Here is a 24,115-nt window from a genome sequence, read left to right on the forward strand (position 1 = left end):
AGATTTGTTCCCGTACTGTAGCTGGGAATTTCTTGAGCAGATGGTGTTGTTTCTTTTGGTATTCCTCAGTGGGATCAGAGGATAGTGGCTTGTAGAATGTGGTCTTGGAGAGTTGCCTGGCAGCCTCCTGTTCATAATCCGACCTGTTCATTATGACTACAGCACCTCCTTTGTCAGCCCCTTTGATGATAATGTCAAAGTTGTTTCTGAGGCTGTGGATGGCATTGCGTTCCGTACGGCTGAAGTTATGGGACAAGTGATGTTGTTTGTCCACAATTTCAGCCTGTGCACGTCTGCGGAAGCACTCTATGTAGAGGCCCAGTCTGTCATTTCGACCGTCTGGAGGAGTCCACGCAGAGTTCTTCTTCTTGTAGTGTGGGCAGGAGGGTTCCTGTGGGTCAGTGCACTGTTCAGTGGTGCGTTGAAAATATTCCTTGAGTCGGAGACGACGAAAGTAGGCTTCCAGATCACTGCAGAACTGTATCGTGTTCGTGGGGACGGTGGGACAGAAAGAGAGTCCCCGAGGTAGGACAGACTCTTCTGCTGTCCTATCCTTGGGGACTCTCTGGTTCAGCTGCAACCTGCTGGCAGCTGACAACCTGGATAGTTCTCTCCCTTGAGAACATGACCTATGAAGGAAGACTGAAAGAATTGGGTTTGTTTAGTTTGGAAAAGAGAAGACAGAGGGGACATGATAGCAGATTCAGGTATCTAAAAGGGTGTCATAAGGAGGAGGGAGAAAACTTGTTCACCTTAGCCTCTAAGGATAGAACAAGAAGCAATGGGCTTAAACTGCAGCAAGGGAGGTCTAGGTTGGACATTAGGAAAAAGTTCCTAACTGTCAGGGTGGTTAAACACTGGAACAAATTGCCTAGGGAGGTTGTGGAATCTCCATCTCTGGAGAGATTTAAGAGTAGGTTAGATAAATATCTATCAGGGATGGTCTAGACAGTATTTGGTCCTGCCATGAGGGCAGGGGACTGGACTCGATGACCTCTCGAGGTCCCTTCCAGTCCTAGAATCTATGAATCTTCAGCACCCAGACACCCAGTTCCCAATGGGATCCACACCACAAATAAATCCATTTTACTCTGTATAAAGCTTATACAGGGTAAACTCATAAATTGTCCGCCCTCTATAACACTGAGATATGCACAGCTGTTTGCTCCCCCAGATATTAATCACTTAGCAGGGGGTTGGACTAGATGACCTCCTGAGGTTCCTTCCATCCCTAATAATCTATAATCTATGATTTTTTTTAAATAAGTGATTTTATTAAGTATAAAAAGTAGGATTTGGTTTCAAGTAATGACAGAACAAGGTAAGTCACCAAGCAAAATAAAACAAATACATTAAGAAATTGAATACAGGTAAATCTCACCCTGAGAGATGTTCCAATAAGCTTCTTTCACAGATTAGACTCCTTCCTAGTGTGGGCCCAATCCTTTCCCCTGGTCCAGTCCTTGTTAATTCCAGCAGGTATCTTAGGTGAAAAGCAGGGGCTCTCTCATGACTGGGACCCCCTTTGTCCTGTTCCACCCCCTTTTATAGCTTTGGAACATGGCAGGAATCTTGTCTCTCTCTGGGTCCCCACCCCTCCTTCTAAATGGAGAAGTACCAGATTTAAGATGGATTCTGTTACCCGAAATTGGGCCAGCTAGTAAGCTTAGGGAGGACTAATGACCCACCAGAGTTTGGCAGAAAGCAGCACGTTTATTATACTGATAGCTAAGCTCAAAAGAAAGGGGGGGGGATGTCACACTCACACTCACAGGACAGGCACAGCATTGGAGATGTCAGGATCCTGTTAGGTAAAAAGCAAGTCCTTACTCACCTCTCCAGCACCCGAGTTCGTGCGGAGTTGGTATGGGGCTCACAATCTGTCAGAGACCAGACACCAATTCGTTGATCAACGGGCTCACACTATCCTTAGCTTGAAAAGCTTCAGAGTAAGTGTGGCAAGTTTATTAGGGGTGAGCATCAATATTTATACACAGAAGTAAACAAAGTGATTAACAGATCATAATGGTCATGTATAATCAATCAAGATTCTACAGGATAAAACAGGTTAAAATGTAAATTCAGAAAGAGAAAAGGGGAGATGGCTACTTAAGGGGAGGGGGGTGTCATGAGTAGTTCGCAGGTCAGAGCTTTGATTAAAAGTTCAGACAGAGACATCAAGTCTGGGTTAAGTTTAAGCTCATCAAAAGTTCAGACTCAACAATCCTTCAAGGTAAGTGTCCCACAGCACAGCGATGGACGGTGCGATGAGGTAAGTCTTCCCAAGGCACGATGGAATGCAACGCGGCGAACCGCTGGCCAGGCGGTGCAGGCAAAGGGCCTTCACAGTAGGTACAAGCTTGTGAGTGCATTCCCGAGCACATGGCTCCTTCCCCTTTTAAGGACCTGCTCCTCATGGCCTGCAACTAGAGATGACTTGGCCACGTCTGGTTGGTCACACTCCACCTTGGGCACTGTCCATGCAGTGTCCATGCATTGGGTGTGTGAGCGCTGCCTAATCAGAGTCCCAGACACTTGTGTCTACCTGGGAGCTCTTCTGATCTTCCAGCTGTTCAAGCAGCCCATTCATCCCACAAGCATTCCAGGAGGAAGGGGTGGGGGAAAGCCACTTCAGAGAGGGAGAGGAGATAAGAGGGTGGTGGGAGGTATAACAAACCTTTTGAGCATACAGGTTATACAGATCACTGCTGCTCCTACAACAGATTCCAGTATCATGTGACCTGGTCACATGTCCTGGGGGACCTCATTCTTCATTACCCACATCAAGTACACAGGAAGGTTTGCAAGTAAACAGAGCCATTTACAACCAATTGTTCTAGTCAATGGGAGCCATCAAGATTCTAAACCACCATTAATAGCCCACACTTGGCATAATTCCAATAGAACCTCAGAGTTATACTTCATATTTCTAGCTTCAGATACAAGGATGATACAAACTGAATATATTTCTCCTATTTGTATGTAGGTTATAACCTTTGTTATAACTTACAAGAGACCTTTTGCATAAAGCATATTCTAGTTACATCATATTAACACTCAAACATATTTCCATAAAACATTGTGGAGTGCAACATCACAGGAAAGCTGTAGGGAAAAGGTGCATCTGATGGAAGGATAAACACACCTAGCTCACAGATCACAGTCCTCTAGGGAAAAGGGGCAGGGAAGGACTCAGTGCTAGGAGGGGGAAACACCAGGTAACCCCAAAAAGGGAACTGGATTTTCTGTATATGTACAGTCCTGGGGTTGGGAGACTGATCCCCAAAGGGCCAGCCAATGTACAGGATGCCCCTAAACACCTATCTTGCCAGACCCTGAGGCACCAAAATTCCAGAAACATGATTAAGGGCTGACACAACGGGGAACACTGGAGGGGAAGAAAATCCAGTGACTGACTGACTCTCTCCCACATAAAGGACACCATGCGTAATGAACAAACTAACCTCAAACTACACTATTTGAACAGAGGGTGTGGTATTATAAAGATACTTGTAAACACACATCTGTGATCAAAATGTTGGTATTACTGTTAAGTTTTGGGGATAAGAATTTTGACATGGATGTTAAACCTTATGATAACACTACTTTTCAATTAATACCTGTAAACAGGTTTAAAGCTTACCACAGCAGAGAAACCATAACAAACCTGGTTTGTTGGGTAAGGGGGAAACTGAGGCATGCTGACTCATGGCCTTAATGGCTGGATGCCAAGAGAATTATAACACAAACTATCTTCAAGATAGTCAGTAACTAACCCTCTTGCAGTAAACTAAGGGAGGAGCTGACACATTCTGTACCTCAGGGGAACACCCTACACCCCCATGCTCATCCTTAAAAAATGATTGTGTGGTACCCAATGCAAAGTGTGTCATGTCGGGTGTCTTCGGAAGGCTCATGATGCACTGAGCATGGTTGTTATAGTAAGGTAATAGGTTATAATTTCATGTATATAGTTATGAGGCTGAAAATGTGTCCTCATGGCTTAAAATAAGCCCAGGCAAAACTCTCCAGGAACAGAGGGGCAGTTCACACCTCATCAAGGCACATATGGGACAAACCCAGCCCAGCCTCACAGGAACAAAGGACACTGGCCTAGGCAACAACAAAGAATCTGTTGGACTCTTGAGTGAGTCATCCCCCTTCCCTTGGTCAGTCAGGGACTACGATGAGGTAATGCTCACCTGACTCTGAAGGGGGGGGCAAAGCCAAGAGGGAAGAAAGAACATGATAAAAGGGAGAGACATTTGCCATGCTCTTCCTCTCTCTTCCACCTCCACCTAAAGACACAGCCACCAAGCGACTGACGCGCTGATCAAATGGGAAAGCCTGGCTGAAGGGCAACCAGCCATCCTGTGGTGAGAAGCATCTAAGTTTGTAAGGGCATTGAAAGTGTTAAGAGCAGCTTAGAATGTGTCTTGCTTTTATTTCATTTGACCAAATCTGACTTCTTGTGCTTTGATTTATAATCACTTAAAATCTATCTTTGTAGTTAATAAAGCTGTGTGTTTATTCTACCTGAAACAACGCATTTGGTTTGAAGCATGTCAGAGACACCCCTTGGAATAACAAGCCTGGTGCATATCAATTTCTTTGTTAAATTGACAAACTCATATCAGCTTGCAGTGTCAGGCATAACTGGACACCGCAAGATGGAGGTTCCTAGGGTTATGCCTAGGACTGGAAATATTGGCTATTGTCATTCGGTTGCACAATCCAAGCATTAGGGTAACTGACAATTAGGACCGGACAAAACCCTGGAGGCAGACTAAGAAAAAAGGAACCAGACTGCAGTGTGTGGGGCCATGGAGGGGATGAGAACCAGGCTTTGCCACGTCTGGTCTCCACCTCCCTTGAGCTTACAAGTCCCCTCCCACTACACACTTCCCTACTGTTAGGTCCAAGGAAAATGGAGTATAAGAATAGGCTGTTGGGCCAGCTTAGCCAAAGTTAGGCTAACTGTGGTTGCTGGGCCTTTCCTGTCTCTCTGTGAAACCTGAGGGCATGCTTGCTTAAACTGCATAAGATAAGATAGGAGGTGGGGACCACATTCTTGTACCAGATGTGCTAGGAACAGTTTGTTTGAACAGATGAAGACTTGCTGTCTCCACTCCCTGTTTCTGTTCTTTATCTGTACTCAACTCCCTCTTTACTCCCAGCTTCTGGTGCATGACGAAAAAGCTGATAAGAAGCTGCTGAAGCATCATGAACTGGTTGTACTGTCAAAGAAGATAGATATGTATGAATGTTAGAAGCTTTTAACTAGTAAAGGTGGGGAGGATTGGATTGCTTTAGCCATGACGCGACAGAACTGTCTATATAATCTCACTAGTTATTGTAATCGTGGCTGGTTCTCAGTGGAGACGGGCCGCTCTCTATTGTTGTGTGCACTCTTCAATAAACACCTTGCTGGTGTTGCCTGTCTCTCTGCAGTCAGACAACGAACCGTGCCATCTGGGTTCGAGTCCCCGACACTTCCTACGTAGGGGTATCAGGTCTACTGCAGATCCATTTTCTTGGTGTGCTGCAGCTTGACGTGCTGACTGTGAGGTCTTCATCCAGGTACGCACAGTCTGCTCCTTCTTGTATTTTAAACCTGTAACCCAGAGACAATTGGAGCTAGAGTCAGTGTGTGCCAGGCACAGACCGGGGGAGACACCCCAAGTCAGGAGGGGAGCTGCTGCACTCAGCCCCTCAGGATCCCCCTCCCTGCACCAGCCCCAGGCCCCGCTCCCGGCAGGAGGGGAAGTTAAAGCAGCCAGTGGGGCATTTCCATCGCATCTGACCAATGCAGAGAAAAAGAGACTCACCGATGGTCAAACTCGGTCCCATTGACCCACTTCCAGACCTGGCCTGTGTCCTTCCGGAGGCCGATCCAGTGGTCCAGTTTGCCTTTGTAGGGCAGCAGGGAACCCTTACAAATGCAATAAACGCAATCAGCTGTGTTAGACCTGGACTCTGTGCTGCTCCCCACCTTGGGCAGCAGAGGATTTCTAGAGGCCTCTTCCATTGTTATTGGGTAGGGTTACCATTCATCCGGATTCCCCCGGACATGTCTGGCTTTTTGAGCTAAAAATAGCATCCGGGGGGAATTTGTAAATGTCTGGACTTCCCCCCCCCCCCCCCAATGCAGAGCGCGCACGGCTTACAGGGCAGCCGGCCGGATGGTGCCACTTACATGGGGCTCCGACAGCCGGAGAGAGCCCCTCCTCCTCTCCCCTGCAGCAGAGATCACTCCCTCCCTCCCTCCCTGCATTCGCAGATCGCCTCCGGCAGTCTGGAGCTCCTCCCCCGCTCCCCAGCATGCCGGGACGAGCGGCCCAGGCCGTTCCTGACCAAGTTCACAGAGATGTTAGGTGAAGGCCAACAACAAGGGGGCCAGGGGGTCAGAGAAGGGGCAGGAAGGTCCTGGAGGGAGCAGTCAAGAGACGGGGGTGGGGGGGTGGGTCGGGAGTTCGAGGGGGGCTTTCTGGGGGTGGGGGTGTGAATAAGGTTTTGGGCAGTCAGGGTACTGGTAGGGGATAGGGTGCTGGGGGGCATTTGGGGGGGCTCTTAGGAGGGGGCAGTTAGGGGACAAGGAACAGGGAGGCTTAGGTAGGGGGTGGGGTTCTGGAGGGTAGTTAGGAGCAGGGGTCCCAGGAGGGGGCAGTCAGGGGACAAGGAGCGGAGGGGGTGTTTGGGAGTTCTGGGGGAGGGGGGGCTGTCAGGGGGCAGGGAGCAGAAGGGTTTAGATGGGTCGGGAGTTCTGGGGGGGGTGTCAGGGGGTGGGGAGTGGTTGGATGGGGGGTGGGAGTCCCAGGGGTCTATCTGGGGGTGGGGGTGTGGATAAGGGTTGGGGCAGTCAGGGGACAAGAGGCAGGGAGGCTTAGGTACGGGGTGGAGTCCTGGGGGGCAGTTAGGGGCAGGGATCCCAGGAGGGGGCAGTCAGGGGACAAGGAGCGGGGGGAGGGTTGGGGGTTCTGAGGGGGGGAAGTGGGAGGGGCAGGGCTAGGGCAGGACGGGGCGGGGCTCCTCCCGTCCTCTTTTTTGCTTGCTGAAATATGGTAACCCTATTATTGGGTGAAGGGATCAGATAAGTATTAACCCTTCACCCTCCCCCGTCCTCTTTCTTGGGACTGTGGCACCTACTGGGTGAAGCAGGAATTGAGCTGCAAGGTCACTGTCCACCCAGCAGCCCCTTCTCAGAGCACAGCAGGGCCAGGAGGGAGAGGGAGCTGCAGCGGGAGGGCAGACAGACCCGCCACCAGGTCAGGGCAATTGAGGGAAGCAGGCACAGAGCAGGCCTCACCTTCAGCTAGATTCCCCCACCTCACCCATGCGAGAACCCTGGGGCTGGGGAGGCAGGTTCTCACCCCCTCCAGCCCCCTGGCAGCCCATTGGCTGGGAGCTGACTGAGCCGGCCTAGCCCTGCACAGGGGGAGTCTCCCTTTAGGGCTATGACCAGATGCAGGGTCAGGGCTCCAGCCAGGATTCAGCTGCCAGAACCGCACTGACTCTGGCCGCCCAGCCTGGGAGGCACCCGGGCTCCTCTGCCCTACAGGGGCTGAGCCCAGCCTGACTCCAGCCCTGTCTGTGGTGCCAGCGATCGCTGGGCTTGGCACAAAGCATCTATCCGGGCTTCTCACCAGCTCCTGCAGATTATCAATCCCAGCCAGGGAGGCACCGTGTGAAGAGCAGAAGCTCTGGCTGTAGGTCCAGTTCCCTGGAGCATTAGAAAAATAGTAGAATTTCCCCTGGATCCCGATCCAGCCGTCCGGACACCGGGAAGCAGCAGAGGGGTATTGAGAAGAGTGCTTAGATTTTTCCACTAAAAAAATAAGAGAGAGAGAGCGCCCAGGGTGAGAGATCGTCCCTCCCCTAGTATCTGTGGAGAATAAGCAGCAACAGAAACACAGGAACTGCCAGACTGGATCAGACTAGTTGGGGAGACGGCTGATCTCTGAGAGCTGCCAACACTACCTGCTTCAGAGGGAAGGCAAGACACCTAGTGGGCAGTGGTGGGATAGCCGGCCCCAGAGAACATTTCCCCCAAATGCAGTCAGCAAGTGCGTAGGCCCCAAAGCAGGAAGGTTCATATTCCTTCTATTTGTATCTGGATTCAGAGAGAATAACCTGCATGGAGGGGTCAGGAGGACACTTCTGTCTGTCAGTGGCTGGCTCACGGCCTGAAGCAGGAGAGTTCATACCCCCTAGACACTGAACCCTCTCCAGGATAACTCTGGATGGTCCCATTACCCACATCAAGGGCCAGTCCTTTTATGAATCCTGCTGAGTTCAGTAACATCTTGTGGCAGCGAGTTACCCTGGGCACAAGGCTGCTAGTTACATATTTAATGCAACAGGAGACAGAAAAAAAGTTTAACAGTGGTGTGGTATTTCAATCAATTACACGGAATGGCCACTAGGGGGAATCAGACCCCAATGAGTGGGAGTGATCTGCTGCATTTTCTTGCTCCCAAAGACCATTTCAATCTTAAATCTACTAGAATTCTTTGAGGGTCAACAAGTATGTGGACAAGGGGATATAGTGTACTTAGATTTTCAAAAAGCCCTTGACAAGGTCCTTCACCAAAGGCTCTTAAGCAAAGTAAGCTGTCATGGGATGAGAGAGAAGGTCCTCTCATGGATCAGTAACAGGTTAAAAGATAGGAAACAAAGGGTAGGTATAAATGGTCAGTTTTCAGACTGGAGAGAAGTAAATAGTGGTGCCCCCCAAGATTCTGTACCGGGATCAGAACTGTTTAATAAATTCATCAATTATTTGGAAAATGGGGTAAACAGTGAGGTGGCAAATTTTGCAGATGATACAAAATTACTCAAGATTAGAGTGACCAGACAGCAACTGTGAAAAAATGGGACGGGGGCGGGGGGGTGTAATAGGCGCCTATATAAGAAAAAGTCCCAAAAAGCGGGACTGTCCCTTTAAAAACTGGACATCTGGTCACCCTACTCAAGATAGTTAAGTCCAAATCTGACTGTGAAGGGTTACAAAGGGATGTCACAAAACTGGGTGACTGGGCAACAAAATGGCAGATGAAATTCACTGTTGATAAATGCAAAGTAATGCACAGTGGGAAACATAACCCCAACTATGCATATAAAATAACGGTGTCTAAATTAGCTGTTACCACTCAAAGATCTTGGAGTCATTGTGAATAGTTCTCTGAAAACATCCACTCAATGTGCAGCAGCAGTCAAAAAAGCAAACAATGTTGGAAATCATTAGGAAAGGGATAGCTAATAAGACAGAAAATATCATATTGCCTCTATGTAAATCCATGGTATGCCCACATCTTGAATACTGTGTGTAGATGTTGTGACAATGCGGTTCTGGCGGAATCCAACTGAGAGTGCCAACTCAGGACAAATTGCTCAAATAGGGCAGTTACAGCCCAAGGCTGGGGGTTTTTCCACTTCTAAGGCAAACCAAACCAGCCAGACTAGGAGGACTTCGGTCTCACCCCACTGGCTAACCGCAAGTCTCACAAGCAATCTCCTTAGACACTCCAGTTTCCCAGTATTACCACCAGTGCCACTCGTTATGGGGACAAATGGTTATGAAAACCAATACCCCAGTAAAAGAAAAAGGTTCTCCTGATCCCAAAGGACCAAGCCCCAGACCCAGGTCAATATACAAATCAGATCTTATCCACAAATCACGCTGTTGCCAATCCTTCAGAATCTAAAATCTAAAGGTTTATTCATAAAAGGAAAAAGATAGAGATGAGAGTTAGGATTGGTTAAATGGAATCAATTACATACAGTAATGGCAAAGTTCTTGGTTCAGGCTTGCAGCAGCGATGGAATAAACTGCAGGTTCAAATCAAGTCTCTGGAATACATCCCCCGCTGGGATGGGTCCTCAGTCCTTTGTTCAAAGCTTCAGCTTGTAGCAAAGTTCCTCCAGAGGTAAGAAGCAGGATTGAAGACAAGATGGAGATGAGGCATCAGCCTTATATAGTTTTTTCCAGGTGTAAGAACACCTCTTTGTTCTTACTGTGGAAAATTACAGCAAAATGGAGTCTGGAGTCACATGGGCAAGTTCCTGCATACTTTGCTGAGTCTCAAGGCATATTTGTCTTCTCTCAATGGGTCCATTGTATAGCTGATGGTCCTTAATGGGCCATCAAGCAGGCTCGGCAGAGCTAACACCAGTTTGTCTGGGATGTCACCCAGCAGCATAGCATAAGTTTGAAATACAGACAGTATAGAGCCAATATTCATAACTTCAACTACAAAAGTAATACACACATTTAGACAGCATAATCATACCCAGTAAACCATAATCTTGTCTTAGACACCCCATTTGACCCCCTTTATACAAGATTTGCGTGCCACTACAGGACCTCGGTTGCAACAATGATCTATATGGTCCCAGATTATATCAATAACGTCACAGATGTGGTTGCCCCATCTCAAAAAAGATATATTGGAAGTGAAAAAGGTACAGAAAAGGGCAACAAAAATGATTAAAGGTATGGAACAGTTTCCATATGAGGAGAGATTAAGACGACTGGGACTTTTCAGCTTGGAAAAGAGATGATTAAGGGGGGGATATGATAGAAGTCTATAAAATCATTACTGGTATGGAGAAAGTAAATAAAGTGTTATTTACTCCAGCTCATAACACAAGAACTAGGGGGTCACCAAATTAAATTAATAGGCAGCAGGTTTAAAACAAATAAAAAGGAAGTATTCCTTCACACAGTGCACAGTCAAACTGTGGAACTCTTTGCCATGGGATGTAGTGAAGGCCAAGACACTAACAGGGTTAAAAAAAGAACTAGAGAAGTTAATAGGACAGGTCCATCAATGGCTATTATCCAGGATGGGCAGGGATGATGTCCCCAGCCTGTGTTTGCCAGAGGCTGGGAATAGGTGACAGGGGATGGATCACTTGGTGATCACCTGTTCTGTTCATTCCCTCTGGGGCACCTGGCACTGGCCACTGTCAGAAGACAGGACACTGGGCTAGATGGACCTTTGGTCTGACCCAGTATGGCCGTTCTTATGTTGATTCAGGTTTTTTCCTCCAGGTAAAGAATACTCTTGTGGGAAATTCTGCGCCACTGCATGCGCACAGAATTCTTTGCTTCCCTGCAGAAAAATGACTGTCTGATGGGGAAGCAAAGGGAAGCTGCAAGAGCGGTCACGTGCCCCTCCCCAGCAGCGTGGGTGTGTTATTTGGGGCACACGGAGCAGGAAGCAGAGAGGGAAATTGTCAGGTGGGCGAAGAGGACTGGAGACGCCCCGGCTGGAGGCTCCTACCCTGTGTTGGGCTCAGCTCCTCTTCCCCTGCAAGGAGCAGCCAGGGCTGGGTCAGACCTGCCCCAGAAACTGCCCCCAGCTGCAGGAAGCTCTGCACCCCCCATGCTTAGTGCCCCCATTGCTCCTCAGCTGTGGGGGGAGGGGTCACTGTACATATAGCTGCTCCCCCGTCTGCCCAACCCCTGTGCATCCAGACTCCTCCCACATCCAGACCACCCCTGCTGAGCCTCAGCGTCCCCCCTTGCACCCAGAACCTTTCCACCAAGACCCCCGCACCCAGAACCCCAACCCCTCTTGCCTCTGGACCCCTCCCACACCCTCACCCCACAGAGCCCCAACCAGCTGCACCTGGACCCCCATCCCACAAGCCCCACTCCTCCAGCAACCGGACAACCCTGCTAAGCCTCCCACACCAAGCCGCGATCACCTTTACCTGGACCCCCCCGGAGTCCCATTGCCCCTGAACCCAGAACACCCTGAACAAGCCCCTGTGCATCCAGCTCCCCCACACACACACCTCCCCCCCCGCACCCAGACTGACCCACACAGAACCCTCTCACCCTGCACCTGGATCCCCCACATTAGGCCGCTCCACCCTTGAATCCTGCCAGGCTGAGCCGTCTATCCCCACCTGGTGCGCCTGACACAGAGGGGCAGAGCCCCAGGGTGTTTCTGGGGCAGGCCAGGCCCTTGTGCTGTGTCAGGGTGGGGTGTGGCCTTACCATTGAGTCCCTGTCCTGGGGGGCTGCAGAGATCTCCCACCTCCGTGCAGCCAGTGGTCTGGGCTCCCCCTGCCATGCTGGAGCCTCCACATTTATTGACAAAATTTGCAGAATTTTAAAATATTGTCTGAATTTTTAATTGGTTGGAGCAGCATTCCCTCCGGAGTACAAGCAGCAGGGAGAGGGTTAAACAAAACCACTTGAAGTCCCTCCCTGAAACTTAACCCCTTCGCTGCAAAGAAAGTCACCTCTGAGCAATCCCTGGAAATGTTTAGAGTTCCTGGGTTGGGGGAAGGGGTCTATTTCTGCAAGAGTCAAAGGGCAGGTTTCTGGTTTAACACTTGTTTTATATAATCCATGAGGAAGAGGAACTAGGTGAGGATCTGGGGAAATGTGAGGAAGTTACTTGGGCTGGTGGGGCACGTCCTGATGGAATCTCAACCCACCACATGTGTTTGTGTTAATTTTAAGATACATGGCGGTAGTCCCAGACGCCAACCAGGTCACAGCCCCCACCAAGCTAGGTGATGTACAAGGTGTTCAGTGAAGGGAACAAGACAGGTGGGCACAAGGGAAGGGTATGCCCGGCCCATCCATTCCCTTACAGCCTGGGTAACTGCACTTTCATGTGCGACTACAGAAGGCAAGAGGCACATCTATGGAGCGGGGAACCTCAGTCCAGAAGGCAGCGCAGCGCGAATATTGAGTGCGTCACGTCTGTTACTGATTTTGTGGGAGCAGGTACATTAGGCAGAGGCACAAGCAGAGAGGCTGCCAGACCTGCTGGGCTCTGCCAATGCCGCCTTGAAGACAAGGGGCACTCTGATCCATTCAGTTCTGACAGCCCCTCTGAGCGCGTTTCCCTCCTCACCCATCTCATGTATCAAAGCAGCAGATCCCCTGGAATGCAGCCTGACCCCAGAGCTCCCTACACTGGAGTGGGACGTGGGAGCGGTGAGCGCCGCTTCTAATAACCCCGGCAAGCACCACTCGGACTCCGCTCCCAGCTGTTAGATCCTCCTGCACCCCACTGATCCCCTGCAGCGACGTGTGGGGCTGTACATTAGAGTGAGGCTCACACTGAACGGAACTAGTTTGTAATCGCACATACTGGACATTGGCCAAGTTTAACGTCCCTGGGGAGCCTTCCCTTTGGAGATTCCTGAGCCCTGGGTTAAATTCTCAGTAACACCACTGCAGTGATGGGGGCTTCCCCCCACAGCACCTCCCCACAGCTGAATAAAGCTCGTCCCAGCGATGCTGTAGCCCCTGCCAGCCTTGCTGTGGGGACAACCAGGGGGAGGAGAGGCAGGAAGGCCAGACCGGTAACCTCAGAGCACTGAGCTGCAGACAAGTTACGGTGAAGCTTAGACACGGGATCAGTGTCAGTCCATCAACCCAAACGGGTGTGAAGAGAGTCCCCGAGTATTAAAAAGCAGCAACACAGGGGGGTTGGAATCCAGAAAAGAGCGATTGTCGTGTTCACTGCCCTGGACAACAGGGACTCAGGAGATCTGGATTCAATTCCAAGCTCTGCCAGACTCCCTGTCTGACCATGGGCGAGCCACTTGGGCCTGGATCCACAAAGGGACGGAGGTGTTTGAGGTTCAGCGTCGCAAAATCGAACTTTTACACATCTAGGAAATCACTGGAACAACAACGGGACCCACAGGCCTGAGCTGGGTGCCCGGGCGCCCCACGCAGTGAATGGGGAGGGAGAGGTGCCTAAGAACGGGATCCACAACAGCCAGCGCGCTAGACAGGGGCTGCCCAAGCCAGCCAATAGGAGACAGTGACCAGGCCTGTGCCCTAAGCCCCGCCCCTCTCAGAGCTCAGCACCTCAGCCCTGGCTGCAGGGAGGGGCCCAGCCCTGCTAACAACCTGCAGCGGGGACCCCCCGCCCTACGTCACATCTTGTGAGAGCGAGTGCAGCAAGTGCATAAATCCACTGAAAATGGCTGGGGGGGGGGAGGTGGGCGGAGGGGCACGGGGGAAGAGAAGACGACCTCCCAGATACCCTAACCAGTGAGTTAAAAGTTTCTAACCCTGGATGTGAGACCCTGCTTCAGTCCCCCTCTCCCTGGTGAGCAGGGATTTGAGAGCAGGGGGGTCCCACCTCTCAGGTGGATGACCTAATCATGAGATTACAGAGGGATTCTAACTCTCTGACCCAATTAACATTTAATTAAATAATCACAGTGGAACAACTTCAACTGGAAATATTGAGGGATTCCATCCATCAGACTGTCCCAGAGATCAGTGGCTGGGCTCTCACCTGGGAAGTGGGAGACCCCTGTTCAGATCCTGTCTCACTTCAGAAAGAGGGGGGGACCGGAACCTGGGTCTCTCACATCCCAGGGGGGTGCCCTAACCACTGGGGCAGGGTTAAGGGTGGGGAGTCTCCTTGCCAAAATCCTGTTTCACAGAGGCAGGCAGCCTAAGCACACCTGCCAGATCCTGCCCCACGGATACGACAGGCCTCTGGGTGCCGAGAGCCAAGCAGCGGCACACGCCCAGACGCAGGAACGGAAGCACGGAGGGAACTTCTACAGCAAAAGCATCGTCCTCGGGTGATCTCGGGTACCCCCAGGCTCAGCGGCAGCCGGACAGGGATTTGGAGGATCACAGGGGTTTCTGACAGGGGGACTTCGACCCTTTAGTGCCCTTTGTGGAACTGGGCCACGGTGCCTTGGCTCCCGCCACCATAAAATGGGGACAAGGACACATCCCTGCCTCACAGGGGTGTGAGCAGAAATTTGTTAGCATCTGTGATGCTCTCAGGTACGAGAGTGATGGGGGGAGGCATGAAAGATACTAGAGAGACTCCTGTCTGACCTGACTGCTAAAGCAGAGAGGCCAGGGAGAGAGGACGTGGAGCTGTGAGCCACAAAGGGAAAAACTCCCCCACACCCAGAGACTGAATCAACAGGGGGCAGGAACTTACCTCCCAAAGCTGCTGCTAAAGCAATGATGATCACCACCAAGACCCCGACTATGGCAATGAACACAGCTCGGCCTTTAGATATAGCAGCTTTCCTGAAGTTACAGTTAGCTGGAGCATCTGAAAGATAAAAACCCGTTTATGCTCCTGGGGCTACGGAGACCAGAATTGTTGCTATCAGGCTCTGATCTGACACACACCAGATATTTATTTTGATTTCTAAAATGGTTCTGGCCCTGATCTGGACACAAATATTAACTAGAACTCCCATCCAGACCGCGAAGGAGAACATCACCATCCAAATCACTAGTGTGTGGTTAATTAGCTCAATTAATCCCCAGAAAGGACCCTGCAGAATTCAGGGGGATTCAGAGGAGGGTGGAGGATGATCAAGGGCCTGGAAAATCCATGACAAGAGTCTGAAAAGCCTGGGATTGTTCGCCATGGAGAGGAGGTGAATGAGGGGGGACAGGATGAACAGTCTATACAGTAACAGATAGGACAGAAGGCAGACTGGAAGCTTTTGTTGGTAAAGCTGTGGCAGTCCCTGCACACCCCCTTGTGGCCTGGTGTGATACTGTGGGTGCACCTCTCCTTAATTTCCCTTGATTGGCAGCAGTACATTTGCTTTAACAGCCCAAGGCAAGAAGGCGGCAACACTAATTAACATAACAGCACGTCCCTTTTTAATAAGGCTTCAGGACAGGAGCAATTTCAACCAACAGTTCATATGCTCTTCACCTCAGGACCTGGGTCAGGGATCCCAAAGTTAACATCCATAAAACCAAGTCTCAGGCTGATTAGGTTGGTCTTCTAGAGCCTGCGAGAAACCATCACCTGCTGCAGCCTGCCTGGCTTCTACTCCCCTCTCTCCTTCAGCTCCCTCTTCAAATAGCCCAGGCCTATGGTGTGGCAGGGCTGCCTTGATTACACCTGTGCCAGATGTAGCCTCCTGCCTGTCCCTTAAAGAGGTAGTTATCCCCTTCCCATTGTTCTCCTTGTCTCATAACACAAGAACAAGGGGATATTCAATGAGATTAAAAAGGTGGGAAAGGAACTATTTTGTCCAGCCAATGTATAATTGGACTGTGGAACTCACTGCCACAGGAAATTGGTAAAAAGAATTTAGGAAAGTTAAAAAAGGGATTGAGCATTTATATGGTTAACATGAATATCCAGAGTTGTCATAATTAACAACCAAAGGTTGGCAGGAATGTTGGAAGAGCATCTCCATCCCAGGGAGAGTAAATCCAGGAAACTCCCCCTGGAATTCAATCTTCACAAATCCTCTTCCCTAGTGCCCCAAGCCACATCTGAGGGTATGATACATGCACTGGCAAAACACAAATGAATGTGCTGTGGCCACAGGCAGCTACACCTGCTCCTGGCCATGCACGAAGGCAGGGCTCTGCATGGGTTATGAGTGCAAACACCTCAACTCACACACTGGAAGGACAAACAAACAGAAGGCAAGAGCAGTGACAGGAGCGACCCAGGGAGATGGGAGCCAAACGTTTTCAAGGGGATAGAACACGTACAGTACTAAAAACCATATGTGCACCTGCCACACAAGAGAGCATGTGCAGCACGAGCTGAGTCCATTGGAGCAATACAGCCTCTGCTGCACGGGGCGGGGGAGGAGAGGCAGCATCTCTCTCAGCATCTCTAGGCAGGGAAGCTCCAGTTACCTCGTTCTCCTCCACTCTTCAAGTCTCTGGAGCTGTTAAGAGGCTGTTCAGGGGGATCTGCTTCCACTCCCTCCTGCATCTCATTGCAGTGAGGCAGCCGTGGGTGCTGGACTCTGATCAACTTGGAGCCAGCTGCAGGAAATGGCTCTACGCAGCCACGGCAGAGTCAGTTCCAGTCAGCTGCAGTGTCCCTGGCTTTGGCTCCTCTCCCGGCTGCCCTAGAATGTGCAATGACAGAGTCAGGACAGTACAGGGGTCGGTGGGTTTGTTTGTGGTGTCCCATCCTCCATTCATCAGAACAAAAGCCCAGAGTTTGAATAGTGCAGTAATCAACCCCCTCCTGTGTCATCAGGCCCCTCATTGAAGATTCCCCATTTCCTCTCACTCCTCAATTGGGAGTTGGGCAGGAGAGGGACACACGGACGCTGCGTGTGGGGTGAAAGCCAGGGATGTGCACATGCCTTTTATGTCTGGAGTGTCCGGGCACACAATGCAGAACTGCACAGGCACTGGCAACTCTGGGAAGTTGGGGGGGGGGGGTGAATTTGAGATGCAGCTTTGGGAGGGGCACAGACACAGCACCTTGGAAGGACTCTAAGGCACACAGTCTCCCCCTCCCCCCAGTTGGATAAAAATCCGTGGTTTAAAATTTGATTTTTTTCTTTAAATAAATACGGTTTTAAAATTAAACTTGAAATAATGACCTAAACCTAAACCTACTATAATCCATTAAAATCATTTACGTTAAATGAAAAGGAATAATATTCCAGCAGAACATGTTTGCTGATGACGTCTTGAAGAAAATCAGGCCACTGAAGTGGTGCCAGTCACTGGCTAAGCAGCAGTGACAGAGGTTGTTAGAGCAGCTTTGCACAGCAGTAGCCTCTTGCACAGGTGCAGAGACTATTCTCTTCATTTCAGTTTATTCAAAGAAACCGACTGGGAGTTGCAAAAGCAAGAAACCGTGGTTCTCAACCTGCGGCCCAATCAGCACACAGCTGCGGCCCATGTGACACCTCAGGGTCACACTTGCCGTGGGGAAGTTCAGGCTAGAAATTAGACGAAGGTTTCTGACCGTGAGAGGGGTGAAATATTGGAACGGCCTTCCGAGGGAAACGGTGGGGGCGAGGGACCTGTCTGGTTTTAAGATTAAGTTAGATAAGTTTATGGAGGGAATGGTTTAATGGTAAAACATAGTAGTCAAGGAAAACCAAGCAATGGTAGGTAAATAGCATAATGGCTAAAAGGGGTCAGGATGGAGACTCTTGCCTATATGCTCGGGGTCTTGCTGATCGCCATATTTGGGGTCGGGAAGGAATTTTCCTCCAGGGCAGATTGGCTGAGCCTCTGGAGGTTTTTCGCCTTCCTCCGCAGCATGGGGCAGGGATCTCTAGCAGGAGGGTCTCTGCCGATTGAAGTCACTAATAACAGGATTGGGGACTTCAGCAGCAGAGTCCAGGGAAGGGGTGGGGACGGTTTTATGGCCTGCAGCATGCAGGGGGTCAGACCAGATGATCATAATGGTCCCTTCTGACCTTAAAGTCTATGAGGTAGTATTGGATGCAACCCACAATGGAACATAGGTTGAGAGCCACTGCTCGAAATTCCTAACCAATATGGAGCGGGAGCAACAAAGGACTCAAGCATTGCATCACAGCTCCTAGCTTTTAGGTGGCGAAAAAATCCAAGGAACACCATTGTGATCCACAAAGCTGATTTAGGTACATAGGCTCCTATAAAATGAATGGGGAGCCAACACATTAGGTGGGGAGCCACCTGCCAACCAATGGGAGATATTGACCAGTGGGGTGTGTCCTAAACCCTGCCCCTCTCTCAGCAATAGGCACCTAAATCCAGACCACAGGGAGGCTATTGACCACTAAAGCCTGAGAAAGGGGCGATGCCACATTATAGCTTCTAGTCCAGTGATTAGGTCACCAACTGGGACGTCCAGATGACTCACATGAGGCAGCAGTGCATATCCTCAAAGGTTAAAACAGACACCTAGAGAACTTTTACTCTCATAAACTTAGGTGCCAAGGGAGTTTAGCGGCCTATTGGGTTCCTCAGAGTTTTGTGGATTGCAGTGGAGCCGAAACTGGGATTTAGGCATCTAAGTACTTTTGCTGATCCCACCCATGGTGACTAAAAACAATCAGTTCAATTCACTAACTACAGGTAATTATTACCTTGTTATTTATTGATATCATCATAGCAGCTAGGATCCCTGGTCATGGCCAGGATACATGACTTTAAGTAATCAGTTTTAAATGTAAAGCATGTTCTGATAACCTTTTTTCCCTTATGAATCCAGCATATTTAAGGTATTTTTATTTAAAAATTTTAAATGCTGAATTTTCAAATAATTGAATTCTGATTTCCATCCAAATAAAGCTTGACCAAAAAATCAGCCTCCCTTTAGGAAAAGTAACTAAAAAGTAAAAATGTCAAACTAGATGAAAAGTGGCAGTTTAAGTGGAGGTACCTGCTTGCTGCTTTAAATCATGCTGAACAGTGGAAATTTATCCCTCCTCCCACCCATATACGGACAGCTCTGAGGGGTGGGGATCTGGATGCGGATGGCGCGGAGGGGGGGGTTACTTCCCCCCATGTACTGACACCTCTAGGGGCCAGGGGCAGCAGAGGGCTCTGCATGGGGATGGGGGAGTTGGGGCCAGGGTGGCGCGTTATGTTTGGGCACCTGGTTACGTAGCCCCCTCAGGCTACAGCTGCACGTGCTGCCCCGGGCTGGGCTCCCCACGGCCGCCGCACAGGTCGCTGGGCCGGGTCCGTGTTCCCCGCGGGCTGCTCGGGGCGGTTCCCTCCCGCACCAAGGGCCGCCATTGCTGCGCCCCGTAGAGAGCCCGATACCGCTTTCCTCCTCCTCCTCCCGCCCCCCCTCCCGCCCCACTGCCGCCATGATGTGCGGGGGCAACAGCCCCACCCCCCTCCAGCCAGCGCGTCCCTGACCCGGCTCAGACACGCGCTGCCCGGCCCTCACCTGAGACCCAAACCTGACGCCTGGCAGATCCGGAGCCTGCGCGCGCAGCCCCCAAGGAAGTGACTGGATCCAAAGCGAGGCCAGACCCTCCCACCCCTTTCTGATTGGCTCGGCTCTGACGTGGAGCCCATCAGCGCTCGTAGGGAGACCCCGTGCCTAGGAAGGACGTCCCGCCGTCGCTTCCTACGAGGGAGAACCTGACCCGGGGACAAGCCAGGGCCCGCACTGCCGGATGCCCGTGCAGAACCTGCCTTCCCCGCCCCCAGCCCTCTGAGCACGCTGAGGAAAAGGAGGCAGGTTGGAAAACAATCCCAACTGCACATATCTAATGATGGGGGGTAAATTAGCTGTTACTGCTCAAGAAAGAACTTGGAGTCACTGAGCGGATGTTTTTAGAGAACTAGCCACGATGTGCAGCGCAGTCAAACCAGCTAACAGCCTGTTAGGAACCATTAGGAAAGGAACAGGAGAAATATTTTCTGTCTTATCATAATGCCACTATATAAATCCAGGACTCACCCACACCTTCCGTACTGCATGTCATCCTGGCAGCCCCATCTCACAAGCAGAGACTGAGAAAGGTCCAGGTGCAGTAGTGCCCAACCACATTCTCCAACAAACAGAGGGGGAGGCCTGTAACAAGAATCAGAGGGGTAGCTGTGTTAGTCTGAATCTGTAAAAAGCAACAGAGGGTCCTGTGGCACCTTTGAGACTAACAGAAGTATTGGGAGCATAAGCTTTCGTGGGTAAGAACCTCACTTCTTCAGATGCAAGTAATCTGACAGCATCAGATCAGGATTAAACAAAGACTGTGAATGGCTATCCAACTACAGAAACAATTTCTCCTCCCTCTGCGTTCACACCTCAACTGCTAGCAGAGCACCTCACCCTCCCTGATTGAACTAACCTCGTTATCTCCACACTGATATATACCTGCCTCTGGAGATTTCCATTACTTGCATCTGAAGAAGTGAGGTTCTTACCCACGAAAGCTTATGCTCCCAGTACTTTTGTTAGTCTCAAAGGTGCCACAGGACCCTCTGTTGCTTTGTAACAAGAATGACACTCAACACGGACCGCCCCCAAATAACCGAACAAAACTCTGAAACGTGCCAACCCACCAGTTCAAAAAAGTGAAAACAACCTACCCCATGCAGAGCTTTTACTCAAACGGTAAGAGTGCTGGAGACTTCCTGAAGACCATAAGGGGCTTCACAGTTACTATTGATTTTACATGGGAGGCACCAGATCCTATGATGGGGGACAAACCTTCCTTTCCACCATTACAAGAATGACACTCAGAGCATGAATCCCTCCATCTGCCATACTGCCCCCAACTTCAAAAAGACCCTGACACAAGCCAGACAACCAGCCCCCAAACTCTGAACACCTTACTCCAAGCAGAGCTTTTACCCCATAAAAGGAAGACTTGCCAGAGACTCCATGAAGACCACTAGGAGCTTAGCTATTGATTGTACATGCAAGGTACATAGATACCACAGAGAAAAAGGAAAACATTCTGATTTACATGGTGTAGCCAATAGATCTCGATCTAATAGAAAATTCAACTTGGACCTCTCTCACCATGGCAGAGTCTGTTCCAGTCAGCTGCAGTGTCCCCGGCATTGGCTCCTCTCCCAGCTGACCTAGAATGTGAAATGACAGAGTCAGGACATCGTAAGGGTTTGTTTGTGGGTCCCATCTCCTCACTTCTTGTGAGAATGAGTTCAGCAGATGTCTAAATCAAAGTGGAACAACTTCCACAGGAAATATTGAGGGATCCCCCTCATCAGACTGTCCCACAGCTCAGTGGCTGGGCACTCCCCTGAGAGGCGGGAGACCTCTGTTCAGATCCTGTCTCCCCCTCAGACAAATGTGGAGTGGAACCAGGTGGGTACCCTAACCACTGGGGCAGAAATCTGTTAGTGTCTGTGATGCTCTCAGGTACGACAGTGATGGGAGGTGGGGACATGAAAAAACCTAGAGCAGTGGTTCCCAAACTAGGGGCGCGGCTTGTTCAGTGTAAGCCCTTGGTGGGCTGGGCCGGTTTCTTTACCTGCTGCGTCCGCAGGTTCGGCCGATCGCAGCTCCCAGTGGCCGTGGTTCGCCGCTCCAGGTCAACGGGGGCTGCGGGAAGCGGCGGCCAGCACATCCCTCGGCCCACGCAGCTTTCTGCAGCTCCCATTGCCCGAGAACGGCAAACCGCGTCCACTGGGAGCTGCGATCGGCCGAACCTGCAGACGCGGCAGGTAAACAAACCGGCCCAGCCCACCAGGGGCTTACACTGAACAAGCTGCGCCCCTAGTTTGGGAACCACTGATCTAGAGAGATTCCTGTCTGACCTGACTACTAAAGCAGAGAGGCCAGGGAGAGAGGATGTGGAGCTGTGAGCCGTGAAGGGAAAAACTCCCCCACACCCAGAGCCTGGACCATCAGGGGATGGGAACTTACCTCCCAAAGCTGCTGCTACAACAATGGTGATTACCACCAAGCCCACGACTATGGCAATGAATACAGTTCAACCTTCAGATACAGCCGCTTTCCTGAAGTTACAGTTAGCTGGATCATCTGGAAGATAAAAACCCGTTAATGCTCCTGGGGCTAGAGAGACCAGAATTCTTGCCATCAGGCTCTGATCTGACACACACCAGATATTTATTTTGATTTCTAAAATGGTTCTGGCCCCGCTCTGGACACAAATATTAACTAGAACTCCCATCCAGATGCCTATGGAGAACATCACTCCCCAAATCACCACTGTGTGGTTAATTAGCTCAATTAATCCCCAGAAAGGACCCTGCAGATATCAGAGGAATTCGGTGGAGGATGATCAAGGGCCTAGAAAATCCATGACAAGAGATTGACAAGCCTGGGATGGTTTGCCTTGGAGAGGAGGTGAATGAGAGGGGACAGGATAAACAGTCTATGCAATAACAGATGGGACAGAAGGCAGACTGGGAGCTTTTGTTGGTAAAGGTGGGGGCTGTCCCTGCACGCCCCCTTGTGGCCTGGTGTGGCATTGTGGGTGCAGCCCTCTGTAATTTCCCTTGATTGGCAACAGTAGGTTTTAAAAGCCCAGGACAAAGAGAAGCCAACACTAATTAACAAAACAGCACGTCTCTTGTTAATAAGGCTTCAGGACAGGAGCAATTACAACAAACAGTTCAGCTGTCCCAGCTGTAGCCTCCTGCCTGTCCCTTAAAGGGGTAGTTATCCCCTTCCCGATGTCCTTCTTGTCTCATAAGAGGGATGATCAATGAGATTAAAAAGGTGGGAAAGGAACTATGTTTCCAGACAATGTACAATAGACTGTGGAACTCACTGCCAGGGAAGTGAGAACAAGAACTCAGGAAAGTTAAAAAAGGGATTGAGCATTGATATGGTTAACATGAATATCCAGAGTTGTCATAAGTAACAACCAAAGTTGGCAGGAACATTGAAAGAGCCTCCTCCATCCCAGGAAGAGTGAATACAGGAAACCCCTGCTGGAGTTCAATCTTAGCAAATCCTCTTCTCTAGCGCCCAAAGCCACATCTGAGGACACGATATGTGCACTGGCAAAACACAAATGAATGCGCTGTGGCCACACAGGCAGCTACACCTGCTCCTGGCCATGCACAGAGGCAGGGCTCTGTGTATGTTAGGAGTGTGTATGCCTCAGCCTGCCTGCTGCTCACACACTGGAGGGAGGATCTGACCCTTACAAACAAGCAGAAGGAAAGAGCAATGACAGGAGCGAACAAGGGAGACGTGAGCCAAACGTTCTCACAGGGAAGGGATAGAACATGTGCAGTCCTAAAAACACACGTGCAACGGCCACACAAGAGAGCAGCTGTAGGTATGAGTTGAGTCCATTAAAGCAATATGGCTGCCACTGCACAGGTCGGGGTGAGGGGCAGTTTTACCTACCACCGAAAGGCTGCATCTCAGCATCTCTCTCCAGCCTGTTCCTAGGCAAGGAAGCTCCGATTACTGGTTCTCCTCCGCTCCTCAAGTCTCTGGAGCCGTTAAGAGGCTGCTCAAGGGGATCTGCTTCCACTTCCTCCCCCATCTCTCCTCTCACTGACGCAGTGGCAGGTGCTGGGCTCTGATCAATTTGGACCCTTCTCATCAGCTGCAGGAAATGGCTCTATGCAGCCGTGGCAGAATCAGTTCCAGTCAGCTGCAGTGTCCCTGGCTTTGGCGCCTCTCCCAGCTGCCCTAGAATCTGCAATGACAGAGTCAGGACAGCATAAGGGTCAGTGGGGTTTGTCTGTGGTGTCCCATCCCCCATTCATCAGAACAAACCCATCAGACAGCACAAGCACACAACACAGAACTGAGTGTAGTGTCTCCCCCTGCACCCGCAACTCTGGAGAGGTGGAAGGGGGTGAGTTTAAAATTGCATATTTGGGAGGGGCACAGACACAGCATCTTAGAAAGACTTGAAGAGACTCAGTCTCCCCCACCCCCAGGTTGAACAAAAATCAGTGGTTTAA

The 24,115-nt window shown here is 50.4% G+C and overlaps 1 protein-coding gene across 1 annotated transcript; it reads right to left on the reverse strand.

Moving 5' to 3' along the window:
* Positions 1 to 1,943: 1,943 nt before the first annotated feature.
* Positions 1,944 to 19,765, reverse strand: LOC135972095 (C-type lectin domain family 2 member D-like). The gene is made up of 6 exons (XM_065564266.1): positions 19,638 to 19,765; positions 16,637 to 16,854; positions 14,952 to 15,068; positions 7,644 to 7,825; positions 5,829 to 5,932; positions 1,944 to 5,614 (listed from the first exon to the last, which is right to left on the reverse strand). The coding sequence occupies exons 2-6, from the start codon at positions 16,713 to 16,715 to the stop codon at positions 5,497 to 5,499; spliced, it is 600 nt and encodes a 199-aa protein (XP_065420338.1). The 5' UTR covers positions 16,716 to 16,854; positions 19,638 to 19,765; the 3' UTR covers positions 1,944 to 5,496.
* Between the last annotated feature and the right edge of the window lie 4,350 nt (positions 19,766 to 24,115).

Source organism: Chrysemys picta, chromosome 12 (genome assembly GCF_011386835.1).
Source record: "Chrysemys picta bellii isolate R12L10 chromosome 12, ASM1138683v2, whole genome shotgun sequence".
NCBI lineage: Eukaryota > Metazoa > Chordata > Testudines > Emydidae > Chrysemys > Chrysemys picta.